Source organism: Manacus vitellinus, unplaced genomic scaffold (assembly GCF_001715985.3).
Source record: "Manacus vitellinus isolate BGI_N305 unplaced genomic scaffold, ASM171598v3 scaffold_23_pilon, whole genome shotgun sequence".
Classification (NCBI taxonomy): domain Eukaryota; kingdom Metazoa; phylum Chordata; class Aves; order Passeriformes; family Pipridae; genus Manacus; species Manacus vitellinus.
Genome location: NW_021939718.1, coordinates 9,680,023 through 9,700,724, shown reverse-complemented (window position 1 = coordinate 9,700,724; position 20,702 = coordinate 9,680,023). Strand labels below are relative to the sequence as shown.

The window sequence follows — 20,702 nt, the reverse complement described above, 5'->3', positions numbered from 1 at the left end:
CCGCACAGTTAAGATACAAAACAATGTATTTAAAAATATTCAGGGCTTAATAGAGCACTTCTCTTTATAAAACAAAAGCCTAAGTTGCTTTAAGACAGCCAATGTTTAAGAATTTTATACCATGCTTTTAGTCAACCGACCAAACTCCAGTTCTGCATTATTTGCACTACTTACTTGCCTTTCATCCTGGCAAACTCAGCTAGATTAGCAAGAAAGGAACTGATGGAAGGCAAGAAAGATCATGCAGAAGTGTCCCATTTTAAAGTTACTGTCACCTGAAGTTGTAGAATCTAGCTGTTTAAAGCAATCTTACTAGGCAGGACATGTTCTCAGACACAATATATAGGTGACTGATGAAGTTTTGTTCACATTCCTAGGGCCAACTTCATGATGAAATTTAGTGGTTTTCCCCAGACCAAGCTAACAAAGACTGCTGGGCCTCTCCAACAGGCAACTGGAACTCTACACTGTATCAGCTTTCATTGGTCAATACAAGGCATGCCTTGCCTAAAAAGAGAAATTAAATAACTGCAGGTTGCAATAGATGATAGTGAAGTTACTGTCACAGTACTGTAATGAAAGGACAGAATTTCCTGAAGCCTATTTATAGTTTATAAAAAAAGGTATGCCAGCCTTTAATCATAGATGAACAAAACTAACAACACATTTATTAAGTTATGCCTCCTATGCCTGGGTTTAAGCTAGTTTTATGAGCAACAGAAAAAGTTACAGTTCTAAATGCCAATTTCTAATAATCCTACACTATATTATAGAAGAAAGCTTAAGGGTGTTAATGCTTTGCTGTTATTTTAGAAAGAAACTTTTGCTACAGCAACATAATAAACAAGCAGAGAATAACTTTTATAGAAGCAGCACAAAAGTTTTCTTCCCTGCAAAGATGACAGTCAATCTTCCCTGGTTACAGACAGAATTTATGTACGAATCTCCATCACTTTACTACACTTGCATCAACTTCTTACCATCTACTCATATTTTACATTCTCTTTCCAGGCTCTGTCCAATGCCTCCAATTATTTATACTATGTACTTTTGAGTATTACACCCTTTCACAGAAATAAAATATATAAAATTGAGAGATATGTGAGCAATATGTATGCAAATAACATTTGGCATTTTAAAAACTAGCAAGTTATGCCTTAGGTTACTAATGTAAGAGACTTTAGGAAGAAGTTTTTGGAGGAATACAAGGGAAACCAGTTCCAGCAGAACCAGTATGTCGTGGAGTTAAACACCCCTCCCTCCCACCTCCAGCACAGACCCCATAATCCAGATCTCATGACCACAAATCAAGTAGTGCACACACTGCAGTTGGCTACAGAACCGAAATTTTCATCCCTGAAAGAACATGCAGAATTGGAAGGGCAGAATGGCCCTGTAACCAGTGGTGTGGTGACACAGATATACAGTTCCTGCTGATAAGGGCCTCATTATGTTTGCTTGGCATTTGCAGTTTAGGCAGTTTCTTAAATTCCAAACGTTTGGGATAATGAAATACCATATTTTGACTACAGTTTTAGTTCTTTGGTCCAGCCACTGTGGAGCAGAAAAAAAATGCTGTATCAAAACAATGGTGTTTCATGCTACTTTCAACTTTCATCCAAAGTTGACCAGATTCTGTGTTTAAGTTACCCAAAGCTGTAACAACTTCTACAGAAGTCTTAGGGTGAGGCTATAGAGCCCAATTACTCTTCTGCCAGGTGACAGCCTGTGCACAGAATAACCACTGACACTGATCAGAGAAATGTCTGAAACCTGTCAGGAGGACTATAATTCACTGGTACTGACTACAACAGCAACTAGAAATGGTCTTTTAATGCAAGTTTGACTAAGCCAGTCTGACCAACTGTCCTCATTTTTAAGTTTCTCATCTAAGATTTCCACAAGCCATGCATTTGCTGTCCAAACACACTCAAAACCTGAGCTGCCTGAGCAGGAACTTCAGATCAGTTCTTTGCCAGAAGAACTTAATGCAGTACAGAGTGTACTGAAGCGATAAAAAGTCATCAGGCTGTGCACACAAACTGGCACTTTCAGCCTCAGAACCTCTATGTTTATAAGCTGTAAGACAAATACAACACTCTTAGTTCACCTGAGGGATTAATTTCAGTTTCTGAAGAATTTGTTCTCAAATTATTTAAAGTAACAGAAAGAAGTTATGTTTGTATGAAGAGCTTGAGAGGTATACAAGCTCGGAGCCCCTGTGCCTGCACACACTGTGCCCTACATATGGAAAAAAAAAAAAGTATCTCCTTACAGCTACCATACACACAGATCTAAAGTTGAGGGCAGTTCTTCTAGAAAATGGTCAAGAGTTTCTCATTAGGTAAACAGTCTCTCACACAACTTCCTTCTAACATCCTCTGAGAAGACAGAATCAGACTCTTCTCACAGATAAACAGCAAAAGCTATGAGGATGAGAGAAAAAAGAGCAAGAGAAAGTCCCACTGGGTATTAGGAAAACAAAATTCCAGAGAGAAGGTGGCTAAGCACTGCAGCAGGTTGCCCAGAGATGCTGTGCAGTCTCCATGACAAAGTTTTCAAAACCCCAACAAAGCAGGGGGGTGTGAGGAGCACTGCATTCTCTGTGCTGCCTCTGGCCTTGGAAGTGAGTTTTTCTATTTGGCACTCACTTGTTTTCCCAGAGAGAAGCAGGAATAATTTGGAAGACAGAAATACTCCATTGAAAGTACAAGCAACATTTATGGTAAACAAAAGTTATGACTTAAAGAAAAAGACATATCAGAGGAAACCAGTTACATGCTATTTGTAGCTGTACATCTGACAATATGGTGGCTCTTCTGAGCTTAAATAGATGAGGAAAATCACCCGATTTTGCAGAATTATCATTCCCACCACAAGAGCAATTCTGACTTTGTCTAAACAAGAACAAAGTAACATTACACGAAATACTCAAATCATTCCACTATAAAAATGTATTTTATTGTAAAAGAATGGTCTGTACTGCAGTGTTATTTCAGCACATATGAAACAGGTTTTCCAACAGTGCTTTGCAGATAAAGCTGTCAGCCTAACGTGCCAGCACATGTAAGGAGTACATGCACCACATACACTTCTCATCAAATCTTTTCCAGTAGTGGATTTCAGCTTAATCTCTAGTCAACGTTTTTTACACCTACTGGAAAGATTTAGGGCAAAGATGGGTTACCACAAACCAAGCTGAAAATCAACTGGCAGTAAGTACATTTTCCTTGGGTTCTTTCAAACACTTGCCAATAGTTCACGGACAGCACAATTACCTGTGAAATGTGTATTGAAGACTATGAATTACCCTGTAACTCTTCAAGGATTTTTAAATACAGTAACATCAGTTTTAATGGAAATTCACGAGACTCCTACCATTAAAGGGGATACTGTGATAAAGATGTAAAACATTCTTAAGAAGTCAGCATATTTTCTAAGGTACTTATAAAATTAACAAACAAGTTATTGACAGAGGCTACCTATGATTACTATGCATCTCTATTGAAAAAAAAAGAGTACATCTATCCCCATCAGTGAATGATGACATTCAAGTACCTAAAGAGAGTTGCAGTACCACCTAACCAGTTTACTCAGAAGAAAAGTAAATATTTATACCACTTGTGTATAAACACTCAGAAGTTTGATATGCATACACTCTTCTTCTACATACCAGCTAGAGTGCACTACTTCACCATTCCAGATAAACCTTGTCTTTTTGGAGATGGGCATATTTAGCCTATGATTTTTCTTGATATGCAAGTAAAAAAAAAAACCAAACTAAAACCCAAACACCGCAAAACCAAAACCAAACCAACAGAAAACAAAACAAAAAGCAAACACAAAACAAAAACAAACAACAAAAACAAACCAAACAAAAAACATACAAAACACAAACAACACAAACACAACCCAAACCCTCCAAACCCAAAACAAACAAAATCTCAAAACCAAACCAACCAAACAAGACCATCCAAAACCAAAAAACAAACCAACCAAACAAAAAAACCCCACCCAAAAGCCAAAGAACAGAATTAGGAGAAAGTTTATACCTGGAAATTGTTCATCAGCCCATAGGAACACTTTGTCTGACAGGATGAGAAATCATAGTTTAATTTGCAGGCTGCAGCAGTGCAGTTTGTCAGCTCGGTGACAATGGTGTCATTAATGTTCCCTGTGGCATCTCGCACAACACAGGAACCTACAGTGGACACAACAATAAAAAAGGCATTAACAAACTGAACCTGAACTTAAGGACGTGTGTCAAGCTCATTTCTCTTTTTATGTAAACACTATCTCACAGAGCAACATTAAAATGCAGTGTTATTTTTAACACATTTCAGTACTAAGCACATCTTTACCATGAAGAAAACATACCAAAAAAGCAAACTAACTGCTCTCTTGCCTGAGAAGACCTTCAGTTTTTTAATAAATCTGAGTCTAATAAGAAAAGTTTCAGCACAGAGCAAAACAATGTCAACAGACTTGCAAAAATTTAATGGCACGATTTCAGCCTAATATACTATTTCTTTGAAAAATGAGTTTCCACACAGCTTTTGAACTGAAGTGAGTATTATGCACCAACACTTAATTTGACAGGATTGGCACAGGTTGCCCAGAGAAGCTGTGGCTGCCCCAACCCTGGAAGGCCAGGTTGGATGGGGCTTGAAGCAACCTGGCATAGTGGAAGGTGTCCCTGCCCATGGCAGGGGGTTGGAATGAGGTGATCTTTAAGGTCCTCTTCCAACCCAGGCCATTCTATGGGAGTGCATGTTTGTTTTGTATCTATAGATGTATGCAGACAGGTGTACAGAGTGCTGCAGTTACTTTTTTCCCCAGTCAATATGGCTCATAAATTTAAAAAAACCTGAACAGTTTGTCATGAAGTCTGTTGCAAGCCATTTCCCAACATTTAAACAAGCCATCTCCCATGTGACCATGGTATTTTGAGTTGGTTTCCTGGTGAAAAACAAAGCCACACAGTACCATTCCTTCCACATTTTTAAAATAATTATCACATTAATTGCTATCTACAGTTCATCTATGATTATTTATAATTTCTGCTGGTCAAGAGAATGGTGAAGACACATGATTTCAGCCTGTAAATACTAAGAAAAATAACTAAAGGTACTAAAAGGCCATAAGCCTTCTACATCAAGGTTTCTTGTCTCATATAGGATAAAAATTAGAGCAGACTAAGTATTATTTAATATTTTATGGTTTAATAGTTGAGGCAGTCAAACGTTTGTTTGGACACAGCAAATACTTCCAAGAACAGGAATTAAAAAAGGAATTGGGAAGAAAAAGTCTATATAGCAACAGTCAATAAAATTCTCTTACTTTGATCTTTTAGCAACTTGAATGACAAGGAGGTTCTGGCAACCAGAACACCTGAGGACCTAAACTATTTACTTGCAAAATGGGAAGGGCAGAGATGTGCTGCAAGTTTAACTTTCTCCAGTCATATTCCTAGATATCTATGCAAATTGTCTCTCTTCCATTGGTAAAATTAATTCCTAATTACCTATACCATATTCAGATTGCTTCTCAGCCATTAGAACTTGCTTAACAGTCCACAGTAAAACCTGGTCCCATTAGACAGATATTACTTAATCCTTCCACTCCTCAGATTTCTTTTTTAGTTACTTAATTAGGCTCAATTGGTTAAATTACAGCACAAAATTCCTATATTCATCACCTGTCTTATGCTTTTTGTAAGCATGTGGAGGAGCTGGGGTTTTTTTTGTCTTTTTCTGTTTTAAATGGAATTAAAAGCTCTGTAAAAGGAAAATGTTTCTTCTCCACCACGCAAGTATTTGCCGCAGACACTCAAGCAGTATATAATGGGTGGGACAATACAGTTCCCAGTTGAACTATTTGTAGGTAACATTTTGTTGGTGACAGATTGCAGTGGCAGGCCCAGTAAGTTGAGCAACCTTTTAAATACCTACCACGCACTATCACAACCTTTCTCTGCCTCATTTTTTCATAGTTCAGATCCAACTGGCTAGCAGGACTTTCAGACACAGATTCAAAGTGTGACAGAAAGGAATAATGGCACTAGGAATTAATGTGGGCCTTACTACGAAAGGATGTGGAACATAAGCCAGCTGGGCTGGCTCTGTTCTCAGCAGAAGACACTTAAATCTAAGTAACAATCTGGACACTGTATTTAATGCTTTTTCAGAAAAGTTTTATTGATTTATACAGTTCTGGCAATATTTTCCGTGAGAACCTCTAGGTCTTCTTTCCGGTAAAAACAGTGTTTCCCCTTTCCACAGGCATTTATAAGCACGTTCCTGCCAAAGTCAAATGAAGTTTTGCCATGCTATAAGCCTGAGAAGGTTAAAAGACCATCTATATCACATATTTCCTTAACTACGTGAATTCCAGAGGTACCATCCTGAGTCCCTTAGACTGTAGTTCAGAATTTTAAACTTCACCACTGCTACAAGCATCTACAGTTAGGTTCTTGTTAATTAGTTTTACTTTCCAAAGTACAGGAAGCACGTCTTGAGCCTACTCAGAACTTTGGCTTATTTTTTATTAGTGCTTCCCTCCCTTTTAAAGCAATTAATGTTGTTCTTTGAAATGGATCTTTCAAGAATTCTGATGCCAAATTTGCCTATGACATCTGCCTCCTGCCACTTGCCTGTTTGCACTAGTCCTTTGCTAAAATATGAAACTGCATACCTTCTCCTCACAGCTATTATCTTCTTGAAATAGCTGCCTAGCTGTATCAGCGGGACTAGCAATTTTCCTTTTTTCAAGCCTTTTCTATTCAGTTTAAACCTCGTACTTGCTACAGAACATAAAAATACTGAGCTAAGTTCAGAACATCATCTTCTTCAGCTGTGACTGCTCAGCAACCTCCGCCCCTTCAAAGTTTATGACTTGCTTACTACTACTCTGGAAAAGGGATAAAAGTATTTGTATTTGTCCAATATGCCTAATTCAATGCCTTGAAAAAAAGCCAAATTTCACTTATAATCGCTGACTTCTGCTGCCCTTTTCTAGCGAGCATCCAACAATTCCCCATTCAGTTGGTTTTGCAAACTGCTTGTTTTGTCACTATTTTATATTGCATTTTTCATGCTTGGAAGATGATCAAAGTATTCCATTAACAAGTGAGTATTAACAAGCATTTTATTCTCATGTGGGTTGAAGTTCCAAAGTATTCAAATTTGGTAGCAGAGGTCTATGCAGTCAATCTAATTAGGCAATAAGTGTAGGCCATTATTGCTGCATAAAACACAATCACCACAGAGCAACTATTTGGCAGAGCTACACTCCAGTGTTAGCCAACAAAGGCAGGCTAGCAAGATTGGTATCTTAAAAAAGGAAATCTCATCAGTGGTAAGATCAGTGGTACTCTTATAAATGAGAATTTAATTCAAAAGGCAGCACAGCTATGATAGAACAAGGTCTTTCATATAAGAAAACTGATTATTGCTGCCAGAAAGTAGTTTATATGATACGAATGAAAACATTTCCAACCACAGGCAAGAAATATGCAAGATACAATTACAATCTTACAATCTTAAGGTTACTAGAATTACTTTTATGGATGGTTAACCACTGCTGCTCTAGAGTAAAACTGGTATCCAACTCCAACGCAACTTCTACAGAGAATTTCAACCCATTGTGGGGAGAGGAACACTGGGAAGAGAAACTGTAGAAGACTCAGATTAGTCTATGACTGTTCCTCCTCTTTCCCCATGAAAATAAATCCAAAGAACACGTTTCTGAACATGATGTTTCTGACAGTGGATGACTAAGGCATTACTCAGTCTCCTCCCTCAGCTGGTGAACTAAAGCATCCTCACGAAAGTGCTTCCTTCCCTCCAAGAAGTGGCTGATTACTACCATCCTCAAACCAATACAGGTGTTAGTTCAGTGAGTATTTCCTGAAAATACACTTTTTAACCCAGGGATTATTCCACTGCTAAACTGTAAATCCTTTAACATAAATAACTGCAACAAATGAGGAAACATCCATATGGTGTCTTTTGTTATCTTTAGTCTGAAGCAGTCACCAGTCTTAGGAAAATATTTCAGGAAATTATAAAACCAGCTGAAAACTGAATTTCCAACAGTAAAAATTAGAAACCTTTGGCTATTACTTTCCTGTGCAGGGAAGTCAATTACATAATGGCTTTATGTAATAAATTACATACAACCACATCAAAATACATCCTCAGAATGAACGTGAAAGGATAAAAGTTAAAAACATTCTCTATTTACCTACAGATACTGCAATTCCTACGTAAACCAATGTAGTGATTAAGATGGCCAACAGCGTTCCTTTAGGTATGGCTGACTGAGGATCCTGAAAGAAAAATGTCAGTGGACAGTGATGACAGAGATAAATGCACACTCCAGTGGTCGTGAACAGTGTTTGCTCATCCACTACTCACCGCAAGGTCCCCCGAGATATTTGCACCAGCAAGTATGCCAGTTGCAGCAGGGAAGAAAATAGCAAATACAGAAAAGAAAGTTTCATCCTCTCGGAAATCTGGTCCAAAATTCTCCATAAATATTTCAGCTGTAGGGAAAGATTTAAGTCTATCACTATTTTTATAGAAGTTACAGTATTAAAGCATTCCAGCCATTATTAGACCCATGAAAAAGATGAAAGTCACAGCTCTATGACCTTAAAATTAAGTGCAGAACAGTTGAGCCCTTATTTATCACTTCGACTCAAAGTAAAATTAACACAGTAAACTTAAAGAGCTTTTATAACCAGAAAAAGTACTTACGGTATCATACAATTTTTTTAAATTTAATATATTCAATATTAAGCAGTCAGGACCAAGTTTTGGCCCAATAGCTTTAAAGGACAAAACTGCAAAACTTTGAAAGAATCAGGAAACAAAAAAAACTCTATAGTAAATGGGACTATAACCTATATTAGATATTTAACTTAATTTTAACAGCCTATTTCTTTTTTGCAAAAAAGGTACTGTTTGCAATACTGTAAACTGTTCCAGCATACCTTTATAACCGAAGAATCCTTTGGGCTTCTTGCTATCCAAAGGAATAAATGTTCCTATGACAAAGTCTCCAATAGCAAGTATGAGGATCACCAGCAGGACTATCTGTGCCTGAAACATAATGACTGCAGTCACCCAGAAGAACTTGTTCTCTTCACAGTATCAAGTGTTGTGCTCTAAAATGTAAATGTTTGCTTGATTCCAAATTCAGCTTAGTCTTATCAGCATGTTTTCCACAAATAAATAAGGAAAGCTGGAGAGAACTGGCACAAAGATTTTTAATGAACAAATAGGAATAATTTCCAAGTTTAATATCTAATCAAAAGTTCATTTTTAACAAATCCCTCGAAGTCATACATCTAAAAATAGAATGCTTAAATGAACTATTTTCTCTCTATATAGGCCTTCCAGAGCAAATTTGGCTATGAAAATAGCCAAGTGCAACACAAATGCTGCTATTGCCTTATAAACCGTGATCATAATACTTTGCCTTATACTTCAGTATGTGATATTTAGTAAAAATTTTATTACATCTGGAATCAAACAGCTTTGGTTCCCTACTTTATGCAGTGAACTAGCTTATTTTGCTACATTCTTATGTTGTCAACACTTATTTATGGAATTGCAGACTACAACAAGTAGTTGTTAATTTCTAGTTTTCTTGAGGCTTCTTTGATCACAACCTAGATTTTTAGTCACTCTTCCACAGAACCCTACAAATGGAAAAAAAAGCACTTTAAACCATCCAACACCTCCAAAGTGTGAATAAAGATAAATACATACTTTGAAGAAGTACTTCAGGTTCTACATTTAAGTAAGCAACCACACTGCTCGGTTATCTTCTGAGTTATTTTGATTCCTTAGAAAGGCATGTGCCAGTGGCATAGGGAAAGCTATTAATAGACTTTTTTCACACCTAGGATCAGAAATTAATGTGCAATAGCACTGTGGCATTGCTCATTGCTACAAGTCAAAGTTTTCAGTTCACACAGCCTCCCAAGAAAACAAGGTAGAACAATGATAAACAGAGCATAATGTCCTGGAGCAGATTTAAAAGTCCACCTGAAGAAACCACTTTGTCCATTGAACCTAAATCTTTGTAAAGCGTCAGGAATAGGGAAGAGGTGTGAGGATTCAGCTGGGTGCTTACAGAAGTCTTCAATAAAACCAGAGAATTCAACATGAAGTTATCACAGAGCAATTGTCACAAGTTACTGGATTTTTCCAGTCACAAACCCAGGCTTCTCCCTTAAGCTAGGGCTGTTTGCTGAGTATTTTCCTTAAATTCAAAAGACTGAAAGAATGGGCTTCTAACACAATACACTCCTGTAACACAAGGAGTTGAGCAGTAAGAGATCACAAACTCTGAAAAGCCATTTTTCAAAACAGACTTCCCTGGAACCCCACTCTCTCTTAGCTTTTAGATCTATTTCAAAGGCATTACTATAGATTCCCCCTGTTCCACTTTCCAAGGCGTTTTCTAAGATGTGGGTAAAGCATAGGAGAACATCACAGATACCGTAATCAAGAGGAAAGCATGAGTGTTTTGCTATGCTGAGTTGTACATTAGCCCACATGAAATGCTCGTTTGACAGGTTCAGTTGCTTATCACTGCTCCCACCGGTCCTCTTCCATGAGGCAGAAACCAAGACAAGCTTTGACTTCTGAACTGAGCACTGGATTTTGGAAAGCTACCCGTTCCCTAGTAAGGACGGCACTGTAGTGATACCACAATTTGCGTTTGATATAAAAACACTAAACAGGGCTATTTCCATGCAAGCAATCGTTATATAATTGCTCATGGTACACAGCAAAAGCAAGATATTTCCTGTGACTTGAAGTTGCAGTGGCCACAGAGTTAAATAACAGCTAATTCGTTAAAAGGAAAAACTACACAGTTCAGAGTAAGGAGGTCAGCATTGTTCAAAGCTGGGTGTATAAAGACACCATTACAAATTCAAGGTTACAGACAGGGAAGGACTACTTGAGAAATGTAAACAGTTTTTACAGAAGTTCAGTTTAAAAGTACATGCCAAAGTCAATTTCTGCAAGTTTCTTTTCTCCCTGTAGTAGATCTTCACTCACTTCTATGACTCCTATTTCTAGGGCTGGAAGCAACCATGACAAAAAACTCTCATTTGGTTATGAATATCATTATCTTCTTGATGCAGGAGCATAAGAAACTTAACACTTCATGAAGAAGTTCCTTCAGTGCAGAAAATAGGAGTTATAGTGACACAAGTATCAGTTGTGAGAGGCTCTTCTCAATTATTTTTGAGCACACTGTGGACAGATACTCAGAAAAAGCCCACCAGGTGCAGGAAACAAAGCAAACTACACTGCCTAATAATGCCAAGAAGAAAAAAAATCAGGCAACCTCTATATTAAGGTACTCTAAGAATTCTTAACTGTTTGTTTTCATGAACAGTTGACCAACAAAGAATTGAACTAAGACACTGCAGCCACAGCAAAATGAAGGAAGTAGGTTTACCCTCCTACACATTCATCACCAAAAGCATTCAAAACCTCTCTCATTGCTGGGCCCAGTGAATGCATCTCCCTGTCTGGCTGTTTCCAAGTAAAAACCAAACCAGGAGAGAATGGAAGAGAATGGAAGAACACTGGTTTTAAGTCAGCAGAAACTATATAGCTTTAGACTGGCTTCCTGTACTTTTCACAGAACTCACCTGAAGTCTGTAGTAGGAGAAAATTCCCATGCTAAAGTTCTTACCTTTTCTTCTTGTGCTGTAGTTGCCCAGAAGAGGGCAATACCATTAACTTACTTAGCAGTGTCATTAAGAGTAGATCATGATGGATTTCAGGTTCTCATATATGCTTAAGCTTCCAATGAAGGGAAGTGGTCTAAGAACTGAAATGCTGTCCAGACCTGCACATGCCAGTGCCAAACCAGGAGCTATTACATAAAAAGCAACTGACTGACTTCTAACATACCACCATGCAGTACCGAATACACTAAATATATTAAATATAAGTCAAATAACCGAGGTACAAAAATGGAATCAGCATTATGAAGCAGAGAATAAAAGAAAAAGATGGGGTTCCTTACTTTTGCTTCCCATTCCATTCCTGCAATGGAAATACCCAGCAGTATAACCACTGTAATAGCCCCTATGATTCTGATATCATTCATTTCATCAATCATCAATGTTCCATTTTCCTAATGAAACAAACAAAAAAAAAAACCCACAGTCATATACTTCATCAGGTAATTATCTTCACATCTACAGAATAGCATTTTATTTACTGTCATTTATTAGTAGCTAATCTCTATACCACAAATTCACTAATTTTAAATTCCCTTTAAGGATACAAGTAAATAGCTTTTTTGCCTTGTATTTACATCAATGCATCTTCTAAATGGAAATGACTGGGGTTGTTGGGGTCCTTCAGACTGGGGAAAAGAAAGCTCCAGCAATATTTAAAGGGGGCTTATAAGAAAGATGGGGACAGACTTTTGGACAGGGCTTGTAGTAAGCGACAGGACAAGAAGGAATGGTTTTGGACTAAAAGAGGGCAGATTTAGACTAGATAAAAGGAGGAAACATTTCACAGCAAGAGTGGTCAAACATTAGGACAGGTTGTCCAGGGAGGCTGTAGATGTCCCATTCCTGAAAGTGTCCAAGGCCAGGTTGGATGGGGCTTGGAGAAACCTGGTCTAGTGGAAGGTGTCCCTGCCCATGGCAGGGGGTTTAATGGGATGAGCTTTAAGGTCCCTCCCAACCTCAACCATTCTGGGATTAGATCACAGCTCAAACTTGCATAAAGTGTAATCAATACAAGTACTATCATCCGTGTACCTTGAGTAGCTCCACAACTGTCTCTGCAAAGCCAACAACATACATTGCTACTGCTACAGCATTGGCAAATGCAAAAATCAGACCTATAGCACCACCAAACTCTGGCCCCAGACTTCGTGAAATTAAGTAATATGCTCCCCCTGAAAAAAAGAAAAACAAAAGACAAAAAACCTCACATGACAGAGCCAAAGAACAGTCAGTCATCAGCAATTTAATGTTTACATGAACCAGAATCTACTTATTCTTGTACCTTCCCTGATGTATTAGAAAACAACCCTAAACTCAGTATTTTAGGGACAGACGTGTTTAAGTGTCAGAAATATATCTGAACCACAGTTTATGCACCACATCATATTATTCAGCTATGTAACCAGTTCTCTGGGTAAAAAAACAAATTGTAAAACAAACAGCAGTATTATTGGGCTTTTTGCTTCAAACTGCTGAAAGCCCTTGTGTACAGTTCTGCTGCTAAACATCTTCTTTAGTTATAGATCAAGAAACTGGCAAAGCCAACTGTAATAAGCCCACTAAAGTCCCAAACCTCCAAGATCTGTTTCTTAAAGCTCTGTTGTGTTAAAGGAGTTTTCTGCATTAGAAAATGTAGCAAAGGCATATTCCTCAAATTTAGAGCTAAGCTTTCTAGAAGCAGCAAAGTCCTCCAGCTTCAGTCTGAAGTAATTGAGTATGGAAATCATTAATTTCACTGCCTGACACTTCTTGTGCAAATCATATGTATGTAGCCAGCTTGGCCACACTCTCAATGCCTTATGTAACATAAAAAAAAAATAAATCTTACTGCAGTATAAGATTTTTATAGAAACAATTGTGATTTTATTCTACAGTGCTGCCCATTCGGCACTTTAAATTTTCCAATGAAGTACTTTATTTCAAGAGAGACTAAAAAAAGGCTCCCATGGGAATGGGAAAATCTGATATGCACAATACAATTAAAAAAGAAGAAAAGGCATTTAGAAACTAAGCTTGACATAATGTTAACACTCATCGCTGCTCTTTCCCATTATATCTGCTTACTCTGTGATACTGAGGCTTGTTCTCTTCATTCTTAACCTTAATGAAGACAGTTTTATAAGTTTCTATTTTAATTCCACCACATTTTCTACTAGTAACAGTCTTGTATGTTATGAAGCAGTCTGACCATGTTAGACCAACCACTTACAAAAATATTTATACGAATTGCTGACAACAGCACATAAACCATGAAAGAGAATGAAAACCATCAATCTCAGGGAAGCTGGAGGTAACCAAGCGTTTGAAGAGTTACTTGTATGTAGATTTATTTTAGGACATGAACATATACAAGCATATGTGCACAGTGCAGATGCAGGAGACTATTAAGACCCCATTATTCCTGGATATGTATCCCTAAAAATCTTTGTATTCTGAAAGTTAAGAATAATGTTTCTTTCACAGTGGAAAAGAAGCCAGTAGTCAGATCAAATTAGCAGGCTAACTATTGACTTTTTGTTAGCATGACTGTTTATTTACGTGACTGCTTGGTTGATAAATAAACATTATTTATATGACTGTTTAGTCAAATACAGAACACAAAGAAGACTCTTCTCCTCAGCAACCGTAAAGTGTGCACTTCACGGTGAGGAAAGCTTTAAAAACTTTATGAAAGTTGGGTTACCTCCTCTTACAAACCCATTTGTGGCTATTGCTGAAGTAGAGAGGCCTGTAATAGTTGTCACAACAGTGGCCATTCCAATCACCAAGACAGACAGACCTTTTGGAAAAAGGGGGGGGAAACAGTGTAAGCCCAGTGGTATTAAAGAATACAGATTTTCAACTTAACTCCATTTAAATACCTGATCTTGCAAAAACAACACAAATTTACTGTGCATGATTCCACACATTCAGGTAAAAGGCTTCTCCTCTCCCTTTTTGTAAAGAGAAGTTTCCAGGATACAAATAAAACTGGGTAAATGTTCTCTTAAATCAGCAAGGTAAGAGCTGCATCCCCGAGCTTCAAGAAAACATAATCCTTTTGCAGATCAGAGATTTTGTGCAGTCCAATACTAAGGCAAGTCTTTGAAAAGAATTGTTTATATGCTACATGGTCTATACTCAAATTTCAATAACCAGAGATCAAAAGTTTATCTCTGCAGTTCACTGAAGAATTAAAAATGCCCATTTTAAATTACATGCCTTATACCTAAACAAAAAAGTCTAAGTAAGTGCCTCAAGTTTTGATAAGGGCAAATTACCATAAAAATAGGCAATATCAAGGTCATTTTCTACTCCTTTTGGAGTGTAAGCTCAGGATCAACACCTCTTTTGGATCACATTTAAACGTCAGTGAAATAAAATAACAGCATTAGTACACGTACCTATCCCAGCTTGTCCTACAATCCATGATAGTCTGATGAAGAGCATCACCCCCCAAATATTTAACATGCATCGTACCTAATATAAAACAGAAATTTTACAATGGTTAGGTCTTACATCTGCAGTCATTTTCACTAGGTTTTCATTTCAGTTTTTAACATTCTTGAAATTATCTTGCTGTCTTTCCTCACCACTTTTTAAATTATATCACAAGAATAGACTCTGTTATTAGACAAGTTAACATTTGATTAAAAAAAAAGGAACCTAAATAAAATTTAGAAGTTACTACCTTGAACACAGATAAAGTTAAGATTAATTCAATATCTGACACTTGCAGTATATCTTCACCAAACAATAAAAATAATCTAGACCCTAACCTTCAAGATCCAAAATGCATACTACAGAACACATAACTAAAAACAAGACACAGGTCTACTATGACTGTGAGGTCTACAATCCCAGTTCAGATCTCCCACAAAACTCTCTCAAAAAGAAATGCACTGAAGCAATATCCTAAAACAACTGCTACAACTTCTCACTCCTAAAACTTTTGTGTCTTACAACTGCTGCGCAATAAGAGGATGGAGGGTTGCATGTTGTTTTAATCCTTGCATTTAAAACTCTTAGCTCCCAATAAAAGTAGAGTTTGCACTGTGTAGAATTTAGACAGGAAAATAAAAACAAATCTTGGGTCTCTCTCTTACCTAAACAATAGGATATCAATCCTGCAAAGAGAAGGGAGACCTTCTCCAAACCACAGAAGTTTTCAAATCTTTTGCTAAATGCAGATCACCTGAGCTGAAAATATTCATCCACGCAGCTTATGCTTATTAGGAAATATTAACTATAACTTCCAAACCATTAAAAATGAGATCATCCATCTAGAAAATTTTAAATTGACTTCGGAAGAAACCTTCAGCAACATTTACCCTGTAACTCTTAAATATCAGAACATTGCTTACGAGAATAGTCCTATACAGAATTTGAGTTTCACAGCTACCACAGACACTCTCCTTCTTTCAAGGTAGGGAATGTAGCTACTTCAAGACTTATTAGGAAGTTACTAATGCACAGTGGAAATTAGCTGAACTAAAGTTAGGTATTCTGAATGCTTGAGTTCAGCATGTTTTAACCAACTGCCTTGTTTGCAGCCAGCACTATAAATTCTTAGAGCTTTGGAGAATACATATTAACCATGGTTTCTCTTTGCCAAAATACTAAAAATATATTATTATGTACTTGTAATAAAAAACTCCCATGCAACCCATAATTTTTCACTACTCCAAATCAGTTTTTTTCACTATTACTACATTGTATTTAGTGTCAAAGACTTCTACAGCTTAGAAGATGACTTTTTGTAACATGCTCAACAAAATTTAAATATTTAACCCTGGTCAAGTTTTGTTATATACAGACAGGTATTCTCCTCAAAACATTATTTTTTGTTTCACGCAGTCCCGATTCAAAGTGGACACACATTAAGTGTATTCTCTCCATTTACATTTGTCACTTAAAATTCATAAATTTTTTTTACTACATATGAATACTGAACATGATCTTTTTCCTTCTTGGAAATTATGCAACTTAAACTCTAAAATGTGCTAAGAAACCATAATCCCCTAAAAACTTGAAGTCCTGAAGTACTTACTTCCTTAAAATTCAGTAAAGTTGGAGCAACCCTTCCTAAAATTATTTTCACATCTCTCATACATATAATCTTTTGTTTATACTGCACTATCACAACACCTCTCAAAAAAGATGATTATTAGAAAGATTATATCTGTAAGAAACTTAAGTATAATACATCAAACTTACCAATACACCTTTTATCCATCCAAATTTGACCACCCCTTTGCTATCAGGTGTGTAAGTGACAGCTGCTTCCCCGGCTGCAGTGCCTTCTTCACCATTTGCATAGCCATCTTCAAAAGGCTCCTTGGAAAACAAACAAACAAAAAGTTAATATATTATGTGATTGAAAGAGTGGAGTGCGCATGTGATACTTATGTTGTAAAAAAAACCAACCCATCTACTTGTATAAACAGAAAAATTAAAGAATGACGCAGCTGAAGTTTTGAGCTGTTCCTTTATGTTTTTTGCACAACGCACATCTCGGATTTCAAAGAATGTAACAAACTTACAAGAGCAAACTGTTAGAAGCCACTGTAGTAAGTATTTACAAGAACCAGTTCTACATCCCCTAAAAAAACAAACACTTAATCTCTTAGAAAAATGGCTAGAAGATTTCAAATGCATTGACTTCTACAGCACAAGAGGTTTTACTTCTTAATCTTGGAAGCATTTACTGTTCTACCACAAGTTACTGATGTCAGCTGTAGTGTTTCCTGCAGTTCAGACCCACCTGTCATTTGATCAAATTTTCAGGAAATATATTATTCACTTCTCTGTAAACTATTCTACTATTCATTGTAAGGTGACTCTGGTGGAAAGAAGGGTGGGAGATTGGCTTTTCAGGGAAAAGGAGGGAAGAGAAATCTCTTCCCACTTTTCCCGGTTTAAATGGGAAGAATGATAGATGCAGAAAACATCAGTCCCATGGACAAACTCAGGGCTTTTCTTTACAATTTTACTCCCAACCTCACAATGCAGAAATATTAACTATCTGATATTTATTAAAAATTATGTCTATATACACTTGAAAGGGAGTTTTGTTTTGCCAAGCCAAGCAAACACCTGAGCATTTAAAGTCAAATAGTTTCTACATTTGCTGTAAGAAATCTGTAAGAAGCACTCTAAGCAAAGTATGTTAATTATCCAAGGCAACAAGTATTAAGAATGGAAACCCTAGAAAGACTCTGAACACCATTTAACAAACCAGTTCAAGCAGTGTATAATGAAGCTGGCTGCAAACCAGAGGGCTTAGAAAACATTTAAACCATTAGAGGTTCAATCCCAATGAGGTAAAGGGCAGAACCTACATTTGCTAAATAAAACACAAAATAGAATGGACCCAAACAATGCTTTCAAGAAGTATGGGCCATGCTGAAGAAGAATTAGGGTAAGGTATTTAATAAATTATTTATATTCCTGATGCATTAATACCAAATATACTCTAGGTACAGAATCAAGAGAAAATATTTCTAAACCTGTCTATTATGAAGGATGTCACCTATAGCCCCTTATAACCAGCAGTAAACACACAAAACAGACCTAAAAAAAAAATCGGATTATGTCAACCTTATCCATTGACATATTCATGTCAGTGCTTCTCTCACTGACTCTGAATTATGAAATTCTCATAAAGCCATGCGTACCTGCAACACACCTGGAGATCCTGTAAGGCATCAGCTTTCCACCACTAGGCAGAATCACGATGGGTTTCCAGATCATTACCTTTAACAGTGAGTTTTCTTGAAGAGTACATTTTATCGACTCCAGAAGGGATTTTTAAAAAATAGACATATAAGTGTTTTATATATATGTGTGTGTATATATACTGTATTACATCTATTAAACACATGACAAAAAGAAAAATAACCAGGAGTTATACAGTTTGCTGAACTGCAGCTCTTCTGGGCAAAAGAGAACTAATGGCTGTAATTCTCCCGAGATTTGCACTGCCTTTGACCAGATTAATCTATTGATTTGCTGATTATTTGCATTCAGGCACTCAAGCCAAATCAAGTAGTGGTAGATTTAGATCCATTAGAGTGGTAGAAGAACAGTGAGGACCAAAAAAAAGACAATTACCATGCTGCTACATTTCAGATACGCTGACCTGCCTAAATCAGAACCAAGGAAACGTAAAGCCCCCTACTCAGGCTCACAACAGAAGAGGATGAGAAGACCTACTGCTGTGGTCTGGTGGCCTAGAAATGTAGGAGTAAACCATAAAAATCCTTCTAGTATGCATGTCTCCCTCAGATTCTGCTGTTTCCAGGAGCACTCACCAGAAGTTTCTCCCCACTTCTTCCCCACCCACTTTCAGAAGTGGGGAGGAAACAAAGATGCATTAGAACAAGGGAAAGATTACAAAATATGTTCACAACTACAATAAAACTGCCAGTCAAGCACAGAACTGTATAACCACTCATTACTTCTTCATATAAAACACATTCTTATTTCTCACAGAAAACCATCACGTTATACCTGCAACAAACTCAAGTCTACACTGTAACATTCATGTTACCTATGCAATTTTTAAGCTCTGGCCAAGAAAACTGACACTACTAGGCAACATCTGCTATTACAAAAACAAACATAATGTCTCTAATAGAAACAACAAAACTGTTCTTTGAGAAGACTAGTCAGGGAGGATTGAGGAGGGACAGAAGGAATTTGCATCTTCATGTCCTAAAATACTGTTTTAGGACTAAAGTAGTTAATATGGTTTTTTTCTTTTTTCTTTTTTTTTTTTTTTAAACAAGCTTTGAGTTTGTTTACTGCATGTTTATGTTCTACAAGAAGGCGGAGAATATCTTATTATCTAATGTAAGAAAGAATCATATACTTGAGTATGTGAATGTGGCTTGCCAGGTGTTGGCAGAATCTGCACAAATCACCAAGGTGACCTCCAGAGGTCACTTCCAACCTCAACCATCATGTCACAGCTACATGTTTTACTGTAGTGTTCGAAAAAGCCCCATAGCTCAGCCTGTTGTACTCCGGGAAGGAGATAATGGCTCACAACTGGTGTTCTGAGTTATCAGTTACCAGATCAGCCCCAGGATAGCACACTGTGAACACAAGGAAGTTTTGTTCTGTATGTCTCATCTCTCCACACAATGCAATATTTCTTAGGAAAATATTTTGAAGCACAAGCAAAATGTAATAAATGAAAGGTTACTCCTGGTTATCAGTGCTAGTGGGCGCCCAATAAAGCACTAGTGAGAACAGATATTACAGAGTGTGGGCACGAAAGAATTCCACTACATAAGGCTCTAAGTTCAGCCCTCTAATGCAAGATTAAGAAAGCACCACTGTGGTTTCAGCTGTAAATCAAGCAGTGTAGTATTTTTCATGCTTGTACTCATGAGGATACAATGCTTCTACTCAAGTCACATACTGAATGGAAAAAACTGCACCAGAACTATTTTAGAACAGCAACACATGTACGATAAGATCTTCATAAACAGACTGGAGGACATCTGTTCATAAACAGATTAGATTTGGAGGAGGTGTAACAATAGGGGAAAGAAAAGAGGGTTTAGTATTTCAGATCAGAAATGCTCTTATTGACACAACTTTTAAATCAAAATAATCAGTCCAAAAATACTCAGTTATGGTGTTCACTTACACGGCTAAAGGAAAAGTAAGATACATTTACATGTTGACAATTTATCACACACTGAGAGGACTTCAGACAAGAAATAGTTAATTTCTGCTCCTACACAGAATTTTGCATTGCTGTTTCACAGTATCTGAAAAATACAAATAATCTACTATTTCATCTCCAGTACTGGATCATAACAATAAGCTATTTGTGCCAATTGTGAATAGCCTCATAGATTAGTAATGACAAAATACTTAGTAGCCAGAAGTGATCTTTCACACACAGCGTGGAGTACAGCAGTGCATGGGA

General features: G+C 37.1%; 1 protein-coding gene across 1 annotated transcript in view; it reads right to left on the bottom strand.

Annotated features, from left to right (window-relative positions):
• Positions 1–20,702, bottom strand: part of SLC12A2 (solute carrier family 12 member 2) — a gene marked incomplete at its 5' end in the record, with an annotated part of 59,187 nt that overhangs the window by 23,750 nt on the left and 14,735 nt on the right. Inside the window, 9 exons of the mRNA XM_029959934.1 lie at positions 4,053–4,201; positions 8,245–8,329; positions 8,418–8,545; positions 8,996–9,104; positions 12,061–12,171; positions 12,812–12,951; positions 14,463–14,558; positions 15,163–15,238; positions 16,976–17,095. Coding sequence (XP_029815794.1) covers positions 4,053–4,201; positions 8,245–8,329; positions 8,418–8,545; positions 8,996–9,104; positions 12,061–12,171; positions 12,812–12,951; positions 14,463–14,558; positions 15,163–15,238; positions 16,976–17,095 — 1,014 coding nt within the window. The remainder of the gene's footprint in view (positions 1–4,052; positions 4,202–8,244; positions 8,330–8,417; positions 8,546–8,995; positions 9,105–12,060; positions 12,172–12,811; positions 12,952–14,462; positions 14,559–15,162; positions 15,239–16,975; positions 17,096–20,702) is intronic.